General features: G+C 54.4%; 1 protein-coding gene across 1 annotated transcript; it reads left to right on the top strand.

Annotated features, from left to right (window-relative positions):
* Positions 1 to 981: 981 nt before the first annotated feature.
* LOC147414829 (uncharacterized) lies at positions 982 to 10,457 on the top strand. Its single transcript, XM_086470072.1, has 6 exons — positions 982 to 1,059; positions 2,364 to 2,480; positions 4,116 to 4,214; positions 5,485 to 5,554; positions 7,143 to 7,222; positions 9,290 to 10,457. The coding sequence occupies exons 2-6, from the start codon at positions 2,371 to 2,373 to the stop codon at positions 9,303 to 9,305; spliced, it is 375 nt and encodes a 124-aa protein (XP_086326198.1). The 5' UTR covers positions 982 to 1,059; positions 2,364 to 2,370; the 3' UTR covers positions 9,306 to 10,457.
* The last annotated feature ends 701 nt before the right edge of the window (positions 10,458 to 11,158 follow it).

Genomic DNA, 11,158 nt, shown 5'->3' with positions numbered 1-11,158 from the left:
ACCTAGTTGCTGCTGCCACCCTGTGACCAGGATTCGGTACTGCAGGCCGGCACGCGCGCGTGCGCCCTGGCGGCGCGTTCCCGTGCTTGCTGCTGCCACCCTGTGACCAGGATTCAATACTGCAGCCCAGCAGCCGCGCATGCGCGCTGTAGCTCGCATGTTCCACCCTGCCCTTTGCCGATAACGGCCATGCAACACCGCGGTACCTGCGGGGGCTGCCTGGCGCAGGCTGCTGACTCCCGGTAAGCAAGCCCCGCTGCCGTTCCGCCCCTCGCCCCGTGCCCGAAGCGCGGTCCTGCATCCCGGCGTTCGCGCGCCGGCTCCGGCCCCTCCGGCGCGTCGTTGGTGGGCGGGGCAAGCGCGTGCCTGGCAGCAGCACGGCGGCGCCCCGGGGGAGGGCCGAGGCCACGGGTGAGGCGAGCAAGTCACCCCCTTCGGCGGGTGCGCGGGGGTCTCCCGGTCGCCGGCCGCCCGGAGGTGCCATCCCCCTCCCCCCCGCCCCTGCCGGCCGTGCCTCGCCGCATCCCCCCGCCCCTGCCGGCCGTGCCTCGCCGCATCCCCCCGCCCCTGCCGGCCGTGCCTCGCCGCATCCCCCCGCCCCTGCCGGCCGTGCCTCGCCGCATCCCCCCGCCCCTGCCGGCCGTGCCTCGCCGCATCCCCCCGCCCCTGGAGGCCGTGCCTCGCCGCCCCCCCGCCCCTGCCGGCCGTGCCTCGCCGCATCCCCCCGCCCCTGGCGCGCGTGCTTTGGCGCTGTCCCCCGATGCTGCCGCCCTGCCTGGGGTGTGTCTTCCTTGCTCCCCCGGCCCGGATAGGGGCGTGGTTTCCCCCTTCGCCCCGCCCGGCTGGGGGCGCGCTCTGCCGCATCCCCCCGCCTTGGTGGGTACATCTTCCATCATCCCGTCGCCCCGCCGAAAGCGTCACTTCCGCCTTTCTCCCGCCCCCCCTCCCGGCACATGACTTCTTGCTTCCTCCACTCTCTGGTGCACCGGCAGTGCGAGTCACAGTGGGAGCGGTGCGGTCGCCGAGCGTTGCGGGGCTCGGGCTCCACGGAAGGAGCAGGTGAGCGGGGACCGGGCGATCGACTGGTGGGTCCCGGGGAAAGCCGGGGGGGGCGTGTCCCCGCAGGGCCGGAAGCCGGGCAGGCGCCTCTCGCGGCACGGCGGGAGCGGCGGTCCCGGGGCGCGGCGCTGCCGGGCGGCCCTGCCGGCGCGCTGGAGCGGGCCGGGCGGCGTTCACCGGTGTCCGGGGCGGGGCGACGGGGTCTCCTCGGTGCCGGGCAAAGGGGAGAGAAACCGGCCGGCCGGAGCTTCCGGTCGCCCGGCCCGGCCCCGCCCGGCCCCTCGGACAGAACCCTGCCCGGTCTTCTCGCCGCTGGCCGGGCGACCTGACCAAGCGTTTGCTGTTGCGCCGCCTCTTCCCGGCGTCACGTTCCGTGTCCCGCGAGGGAGATCCCGCGCGGGCGGCTGCGGTCGATGCTTGGGCGATGGCCCGTGTGGGGCTGGGGGAGCGCGGAGGGGCCAGGGCGAGTGGAAGGGTCCCCCCGCCCCTCACTACCTAAGCCCTGGAAACGGCCCGCCTGCTGCCGGGGCAGAGAAGCTGGTGACAAAGCGCCGTTGACAGAGCACGGCTTGTTCCCCGGAAGGTACCTTGGGAGCTGGGAATGTTTTCCTTTCGGGTGGAGGAACAGGCTTTTCTCTGTGATCAGTGCAGAGCTGCCTGTTGCCTTCTTGAGTGTTTCTTTTCTGTTGTTTCACCCTAATTTTATGGGCGAGATGGAGATGGCCTTTTATTTTTAGATGCCCAAGTATATTGTCAGTAACCTGTGGTGTCAGGACAGTGAACTCTTGAGCACCTAGACGCTGGTGGAAATGTATCCAAAGAAACAGGATGAAAAGTGATGTTTAAACTTGGTTTATAATCGATTTGTTTTTTTCATTAGAGCGTTGATGGCTGCTTGTCCTGTGGTTCAGTTCACATTCTGTTCTGTGGAGCCCTCAGTCTAGGACTTTTATGTAAAAAAAGCTTGTCCTTCCAAAAAAGGACTAGTCCTTGCTAGGACTGAGGTGTAGACTTGGAGAGTCTCTTAAAGATGTGATCAGAATTAAAGCTGGATTTCACTTAACATTGCTGCTGTTTGTCTTTGGTTTTGTTACTGTCCCCATTGCTCTGTCATGATTGGGAGCTCCAAATCATGGCCTTTTTTTTTTTTTTTTTTCAATCTGTAATGCCTCCCCCCGTGCCAGAGGACTGTAACGTACAGACCCTACATTTAAAAGTTAGTTCCTTTCCTTGCAAACGTGGAAGTCCTTAGAATTGAGTTCTGATGATTGAAATAACAGAAATTACGCTTGTCTGTCTTACAGATCTGGAATGTTTCTGAACATGTACCCGCACAGCCAAATGTCATGGGTATACGGATATTCTCCACTTCATCCTCTGGCAGGACAATCTGCTGAGACAGGGATGAGCTGTGAAGGGAGGTGGGGAAAAAGATACAGGGTAGTGGTGTGGGGGGTTTTTTGCATGTATGGTTTTTGTGGGTGGGGTGTGTGGGTGTTTGGGTGAGGAGTGGGGGAGGGGGCTGGGGTGGTGTTGGGCTAGTGGTGGTGCTGTGGTTTGTGGGGGTGGGGTATCATTTATGGAGGTGTGTTTGGTTTTGGGCAGGGGGGGGAAGAGCGCAGGGCTGCCTGGTGGCAGCCCGCAGAGCTCTTTTGATGCCTGACCTTTGCTTTTCTTTTCCTTTGCTCCTCTGTCAGGGCTGTAATTGCTCTTGCGATATGACCCAGAGGACCATGAAGTTAGTTGCCTGTGTAAATGTGCTGGTAATAGCAGGAAGGGGAGTGCTTGAGTATTGAATAACTTGGCTGCAAGTAGAGCTTCTGAACAAAGAACAACAAGAAGGGGAAGCAGATAGCAAGCTTCCAAAGATGTGTGTGTGTGTGTGTGTGAAAATTGCCGAAGTTGTATTGCCAAACGTCGTTTTTGGCAATGTGTTCCCGGTGGCTGTTTTTGGTAAGCCTAAAGTTTGAGGAAATTTGGGGTTGTGTGTGGCAAAAGATGCCCCTCTGTTTGTGTTCCCTGCTGCCTAAATAGCATCAGTCGATAGCCTGTCCAGGGACAGGGCTGCTGTTCCCTGCTGTTGCCATTGCCATGGTAATGCTGGGACTTCTGGACCTAACGGGTGGGTTTAGGAGCAGAAGGAGAACGGAATGTTTTCCGTAAGGGCTGGGGATGCTGACCCTCTTCTCCGTCCGCTGCTTTCCTGTGCATGTGCTGAACCGGTTTTATTTTTCTCCTGGTGTAAATATTTTTGAAGCTGTCGCTGCTATGGCTTTGCCGTTTGCGCTCCTGCGTTTTCGTGGCATCCTGGATAGGGATTGTCTCCGCTGCGGTGCAGCGTCAAGATGCAGCTTTCAGTTGAAAGCTTCAGAAACTGCGTTTGCTGAAATGGGCGCAGGTGAGACCGGTCTGGCGCCCACAGCCGTGCTCGCGGGGCAGCTTGGTGGCTCCTTGTCGAAACGGCTAGGCGTGCGTGGGCGTCCATAGGGATGCGCTCTGGGTCTGAGAGCGCGCCGTGTTTCTGCTGTTGGAAGACGGAATGGAGCGTGCGGCCTGTGAAATCTGAGGAGAGTCAAAAGCTGGGAGAGACCCTAAGCAGGTTGGGTGGCCCAACTGCAGCTTCAAAGGTTCTTGACAGCTTGGAGCAGCGGCCTGGAAAAAAAAATCATTCCTTTTCTGCAAGGAGACAGTTGAGGAGGGCAGGTGGGTCGCTGTACTCTTTAAGGAAAATATTTGACTTGGGACGTCTAGGGTGATGAAACCCTGGCTCTATGTAGGCTTGAGAAAATGTATGTAGTTGTCTGTGCGGATCTAGGGAAGGGAGTTCGAGTGAGACTGAGGCTGCCAATGAGTCAGAAGAAAAAAAGAACGGCAAAAAGCACCCGGTTTTCTATGAAAAACAAAATCTCTAGTGGTCTATCTCAACAGCTGTACCAAAGACGATGCAATATGCTTTTTTCTCCGCTCGGTTGTAGTCTTTGCAAAACTCCACCAAAATAGGAAGCTTTTGATTCCTAGCCCGCTTTATGCTAAAGGGTTTTTTTTCCCTCTCTCAGCAGAATGTCAACTGGCAGCCTTTTGTCACGGTCACCCTTTCTTCTGCCCTGGAGGTACAAGAAGGGTGGAAAGGATCCTGAGTGTCCTGCAAGGACAAGGTACGTCTGCCACGTGCGTCTGCATTTTTCCCCAGGTACTTGTAGTACGGACTTTAAAGCGAACGTGAAGAACGTGCCAGCTCTCCTTCTCTATAGTTTTGACAGGAAGTACTTCAGCAGAAACACTCAAAATAAAATAAGGTCTGTTCTGGAGCATGTTGTGCCTGTGTGAAGCGTATTTCACTCCGTTTATTTGCTCTTCCTGAGAGCGCATGTAGCCTTGTGTGCTTGTTGAGAAACGATTCTGTGAGAATCGTGTGGTACTGAAAGGGGAAAGAAACTGTGCGCCAGAGTTTGGGTGTTCTGAAGAAATGGACTGTGTTCTGGATAAAAGCTTTCCACTTTTTCAGTCCTTAAGTGTTTAAAATATCTCACAGGGGTACGTGAAAACCTGACTGAGATACTGACATCTGTGCTAAGCAATCAAGGTTGTGGGCTGGGGTTTGTGTTGTGTTGTTTTGTTTTGTTGTTTGGGGGTTTTTTGCTTGCTTGTTTGGTTGTTTTTTTCCCCCCCACCTCTCTCTGGCAAATCTTCCAGTCCTGTTTGGTAGCCTTAAGTATTGCAGCACTGGGTATTTGATTTCTACATTGTCTCGTCGTCCCTGTCCATCATCGTCCCGTGTTCCACACCCCCCCCCCCCCCCCCCGCAAGTAAAATAATATGAGGATCTCTTATCTTACTAATTTTTTATAAGTTTCATTTCTGATAGGAAAAAAAAAACCCAAACAGTTCATGTTGTGTAATATACAAATGGACTTGCCTTGTTTAAACTGTAACTGCCCAAGAGCTTCAGGGTACAATTGATGAGGCTGTTTAAGCAGTTTGGTATTTCTTCTATATGTTTAAAAAGAGAGGCTGCTGAATGTTACAAGTGTTTTTCCCTGTATTTGGAGGGAGCACTCTGAAGTACTTTATTTCTGTCTGGCTTTCAATGGTGCGTTTCCCTGGCCATTCGGTGGCATCTCTCCTGGGTGGTGCAGCTGCCCAGATGTCCCTCCTAGTTGTGTAATGCACAAGAAACCCCCCAGTCGGATGGGGACGATGTATTTTGGAGACAGGTGATTTAATGGTATATGCTTGCAGCTGGGTGAGTTCAGTTAATGCAAACATCAAATCAAATACTTTCGTAGTGTAAGCATTTTTGTTGGATGTACATGAACATCCACGTGCCTTTTTGGTATAAAGTGAACGACTGAGATTTGTTCTTTCTTTAAAGTTTTAAACCTGACTTTATCATGTTTATTTCAAGTTTTACATTTCACTTGGCAGATTTATTGACCGAGCAAGCGAGACGTGCAGCAGCGGCGGCGGCAGCGGCGCAAGGGCTGTAGCTGTTGCAGTGAGTCCGATGACAGTATGAGGTCGTTCTGCGGTCTCACGGAGGGGGTTATCTCCCCCCAGGGGTGCCGTGAAAAAGCGACAAAACGTTTTCCAGCACTATCAAGTGTGTTTGCTTCTATGCTGAGAATGCATTCAAAATCATATCGATGAGTCTTAATAATGATTTTTTTTTTGTGTACTGATGGCTCTGGTTTTGAACAGATGTGTTGTATTTTGAGCTGACCTCCTTTAGCTCAACTACTATCCTATCCCTCATTCTCACTGAGTTGCTCTGCTTTGTCCTGCGTTACTTTTCTGATATGCTGAGACATAATTTGGGATTTTTGTTCTTGAGCTGTTGTGCTGTGAGTGTCTGGTGCTGAACGGGCAAATTCTCTTGGCAGCACTGAGAGTGAGAAATGCGGTGAGTCCTGGGCCCTCGGGGCCCCGTCACCCCACTTGTGTGTCCCAGGCCCTCCCCGTCCCTCCCTTGGCCCCCTGTCTTTCACATGCTGCTGTGATTCCCCCCCACCCACCCCCCCCCCTGCCCCCCCATCTTTTTTTTTTTCCCTTTCTCGATATCTCTTTGTCCAGCTCCTGGTCTCTAGTTTTCTATTCCCCCCTCTCTCTCTGGAAGCCTGTCGTGACTTTTCTCTGTCTGGCTCTCTGTCCCTGTTGTTTAATTCCTTCCTCTGTGCCCTCTTAGGCCTCACCATTTTTATTTGCTCAGTCTCTCTCAGTCCAGCACAAGATCCGGATTTTTTTAAAATTCCTCCCTCTCTGCCCTGCAGCCTCTCACTTTTGAAGTTCATGTCACGATTTCATTCCTTTTGCTGTCTCGCCCTGTCCAGCTCCCTACCGGGAGTTTTCAATTCCTCCCTGTCTGTCTCGCAGCCCGTTGTTGCTTTTTCATTCTCTGTGTCTCTGTTGGCACCCTGTCCCTGTCTTTACCCACTTTTAAAAATGCCTTCCTCTCTGCAACCGGTTCCTCCCCTGGGGGTGTTGCTGACTGCGTCTGGCTCAGGTTTGTGTCCTTATTCTCATAGTTAAAGTGGTTCCGTTAGTTTAATTCCCTGCCCGGTCACGTTGCTGGTGCCACAGATGCAGTAGAAGAGCAGGTGTCGTCCTTTGCGGTACGGGTCGCTGTCTTTGCTCAGCGCTTTGTACCCCATAACACAGAGGCAGGTGAGGAAACTCCCCGCTGCTCCTCCGGCCGCCCTTGTGTCTGCTGGAGGTCACCCCAGCGCATTTCCCAAGGGATTGCGGGAAGGGCGGTGGGCAGGGCCTCGGGTGTACGAGCCCCAGCCTCTGCACAGGAAGCCCGTTCTGCTCCGGGGCTGCTGCGGTGCGGGCGCTCCGCTAGTCCGGTCACTGGCAGCAGCTCTGGAGCCAGCTGGGCTGCGCGGGCGTGGGGGTTTGGTCACGGCAAGAAGCGGAGGCGTTGGTATGAGGGAAGAGCTTCGGGACTGGCCGAGGTTCAGCTGTAGGCATAGTAGGAAGTACCCTCGTATGCAGTTGTTTTTGTTGTTTCAGGCTGGTGGTTTTCCACTGAGGGTTTGGGGGTGGCAAAATGGTTTAATAGCCTGCCATTTTTTCTTTTGTTTTAGATGCATTGTGTTTTCCTGGAATTCCTGACTAAGGGAGATGGCACCTTGGTTTTTTTCCCACCATTGTTACTGCATGCTGTGTAAGTTGCTGACATCTTGATCTACGCTGATTTTTCTCTCGTTAGGACCGGTGGTGAGATTGTCCAGTGGGGGTTAGGGTGAGTGTCTTGTACTCGCCTGTATACGGAGCTTGAGCGTTTCTGGAGAAGGCATCTTCCCTGGAACTTCTCAGAGAAGAGGGTCTGTGTTCTTTGTGCTGGTAACAGTCTCCGGCCGGGGTCTGTCTTCTGTCGTAGGCCTGGACACGCGAGCCTTCCCGTTACTCCGTTTTTGACTTTTTCATGAAGCGCCCAATGAGATGTGTCGTAGTGCCGGTCACAGCAGTTACGTTTCCGTGTTGTTTTTCACCTGTTATGTGTTTAGCACCGGTTTCTGTGGTTGTAAGGTGCCTGTTTTAGATCTTGGAGACGCCGTGGTTTTTCCATCAGCCGACTGCCTCTGTGATTCCCCAAGGGGTTCAGCGGTAAGGAGGCAGTCAGTGGTGCTTGTTCCGTGTGCGCTATACTGCACATTACTGGGGTCTCGATGTTCCAGCAGTTTATTCTTCTGCGGTAGGCGGGCGCATCAGTAGCCGCACCGAGGGTCTCGTGCTCCTCGACTCACTGGCATACCACTGACCGAGTGCTCCCCGTCTCGCACGAGAAGCTCCACGCGTAGATCTGTCCGGCGTGTCTTGTGTCCGAGAAGGTGACGGGCGGTCTGGGATGCGCCGGGGTATCTGCTGTCGAGCGGTCTGTTCTCACGGAGCCCTCTTCTGGGACGGTGACTTCTCTGCGTCCTGTGGATGTTGAGTTATGGGGCCCAGCTTCTCACATGTCCACCGTTGTGGTCGTGGCCATATCTTTTCATCAGGGGCCGTGGAGTTTGACTTCTGGGGCGGCCGTAGGTTCTTCCTCACGGTCCTCTAGATCTTCTCGCCCCTAAGGGAGTCTTTCCTCTGGGAATGAATCACCTTGTGGAGAGTCTTTTTACGTCTCCGGGTGAAGTCTGTGTTGTTTGCGTGCGGTGTCGGTCTGCCCGTGGGTCTGAGCTGGAGCTGCTCTGCCAGGCACGTAGCGAAGTTAATTGGGGAAAGTGTGACAGTTGATCGCGATCATCAATGGGCCTTGACCGTGCGGCTACGGGCCGCGCGGTCTGCCTCAGAGCAGGTAGTCCCCAGTGGCGGGCGAGGAAGAGACTGCTTGAGCGGTAGTTGCACAGGTTGAATCTCAAAGGTGTTAAGGGTTGTACGCGTAGGGCCGGGTGTTGCTTTGGCTTTGGTTTTCTGTGATGGCTGGCTGGCTGTTGTTGGAGTCTAGAGGGTATTCCTATGTGGAAAGGAGATCTCCGGAACTGTTAAGCTGTTGCTTCATACCCGGGTGACTTGTTCAATGCCGTTTTCAGATGCGGAGAGACAAGCCGTGCACCAAAGGGTTAGAGGAGGGGCAGTGGAGTGGCCGTAAGAAGGCGGGTCAGCGCGGTGTCAGCGGTGGCTGTGTGAGCAGCTGACAGGTCTTGGTAGGTTTGTTGTATTACGAAGGCGTGAAGCAGCAAGTGAAGCGGGGTATCGGCACTGTGGGTGGCTGGGGCGAGGCGAGCTGGCACTGGTGGGCTGCAGCAGCGCAGTTACTTTTCAGGCATTGTGTTGTTCGTGAAGTTTATAAGCATCCCTTATTGGTTGTGTTTTACAGGTGGTACCCGAGCCTCAACGCGGCAGCCAGCAGAGGTAGGGTGGGTGGGCGGCTGAGGTAAAGGAGGAGGAGGAGGAGAGGGGAATGGGCGCAGGCAGGCTGTGGTTTCGGGCGGTGTCTCGGCACGTGCCTTTTGTTTTGGCTTTCACGGGTCGCGCGTAGCCTCGGAGGGACGAAGTCGCGCGCCGACCAGCAGCCTGAGGAGGCGAGGCGGTTGTCAGCCGGGCTGGCGTCCGAGAGCGGAGCGTCCTGCGGCAGCTTGGTCAGGTGTTTCTGTTCAGTTGTGCAGGTGTTACACAGCTGCCTTTGGAGTTGGGTGAGCTTTTGAGGTGGTGAGCTAAGGAGCAGCAAGGAGGAGCGTGGGGCTGGTGATTTCTCCCAAGTGTGACGGTATTTCTCTGTCTGTTGCTACCTTAGGTGCCGCAAGCGATGACAGCTGCAGCGTCCAACACAGGAATCGATGCGGAGCAGTTGAGTGGAAGACCATGTTCCTTTTGAGGAGGAGGGTGTTTGGAGGAGGTCTGTGTTGACCCGTGTGACAACTACTGCTGTCAGCGGTGTGTGGTTTTTTTTTTTCTGCAGGCGACGAAGAGGAGCGTGGCAACTGCAGGAGTAATTGGGTTAGTTGATGTGGTTTCTGTTGAAGATGGATGCGGGTTCACGGCCGTCTTCTGGAAGTGAAGCTGAAGAACCAGGGACTGTTGTCCTGCAGTGCGTAACTTTGATTTCAGTTGGAAAAGAGACTTTCCCGGAATGGAAATCTTTCTTCTTCAAAGAAATTGCGTTGTACGAACTGCCTGTCAGAGTTTGTGCGCTTGGCTTTAGAAGTCATGAGCAGCAAGACTTTTTGCCCTCTTTTGAAAAACAAAACAACAGAAAAGTCAATTTGTTTCCGAAAACTGAAGCACAGCAGGTGTTCCAAAAGTGGATGGTGTCGCTGGTCTTTGGATTCTCGGTTGCAACGGTTGAGATACAGTTAAAAAATGTTCCTCTGCGTGCTTTGGTACAGCCAGAAGCCTTAGCGCATCTGCCAGTCCCGTTCGGTGGCCTTACCTATTGCAGCCCTGGGGATTTGAATTTCTGGGTTTTTTTTTCTTCTTAACAGGTAGAACCATGTGGGGGATCTATTATTTCACTGATCTTTTCTTATCATACATGAAACTCTAGAGAAAGTTAAAATTGTATAATTGACAGAATGACTAACGCAGTTTAAACTCACTGCAGAATCAGTACAGCATGTAATTTATGAGGTGTACTTAAGCGGTCAGGGGTTTCTCTAACTCTTCCAAGCCAGAGGCAGCTGCATGTTACCAGGTTTCTTTCCTGTGTTTTGACAGAGCGCTCTGAAGTACTTCGTTTCTAATCATGTGACACAGTAGAACAAGGCGGGGGGAGTAGAGTCAAATAACAACTGTATTTTGGAGACAGGTGTAAGCATAGATTTAGGTGGGGGTGTACAGGCTTGTCCTGCAGCAGCACTGTAAGGAAGGGTGTCAAACATGAGCAAGAGCGTTTGCTTTTCTGCTAAGAGTGTGTTGGAAAATGTATCTGTTTGTCTTACTATACAGTGTAAGTATTCAAATCACTCTGGTTTGTAGAGGATGCATCTGTATTTCGGGCTGGTCTCCTTCAGTTCGACGGCTCTCCTGTTCCTCGTTCTATTGAATTCCTCTCCTTTCTTCTGTGTGGTTCTTCTAATGTGCTGAACTATGGTTGGGGCTCTTTGTTTCCCAATCTCTTGCTGTGAGTGTCCGGTGCTGCGCAGCAGCTACCCCCTCTCCCCCCCCCCCCCCTACGTTTACCCCCTAGTCGCCAGCGCTCTCGCCCCGTGGGGCCAGCTCTGTCTCCGTCCCAGGGCTGTCCCACAGGCGTGGCAGCTGCGGCTGTACAGTGGGGAAAGGGGCAGTTGCTGCTCCGGGGGGCCCGTCAGGCGTGGTCCGGGAGGGGGAACATGGCAGAGTTGAGTGCGAGCAAGAGCGAGGGCACCGTCCTTTGGCAGTGTGCAGCAGCCAGCATCGATGATCCGGCAGAGGGCAGGCATTGAGCGTGGATTCTGTCTCATGGGCTGTGGCAGGTGAGTGCTCAGTTGTGCGTTATGCCGGGGGGGAGCCCTGGGTGTCGGTCACCCCCCACCCCTCTCTGGGTTCGTCTGTACCCCCAGTGTCAGAGAAGGATGCAGGTGCAGCTGCCCCGCTGTGACTGCACGGGGGTGCTGTGTGAAACGGCGCTCTGTGCTGCCTCCGCGTGGGGGTTGCGGTACTGCAGCCCGGGATACGCGCATGCGCG

Source organism: Leptosomus discolor, chromosome 9 (genome assembly GCF_034619465.1).
Source record: "Leptosomus discolor isolate bLepDis1 chromosome 9, bLepDis1.hap2, whole genome shotgun sequence".
In the NCBI taxonomy this organism is placed as follows: domain Eukaryota; kingdom Metazoa; phylum Chordata; class Aves; order Leptosomiformes; family Leptosomidae; genus Leptosomus; species Leptosomus discolor.
The sequence above is the reverse complement of the archived record's forward strand: the minus strand, read 5'-3'. Positions and strand labels throughout refer to the sequence as shown.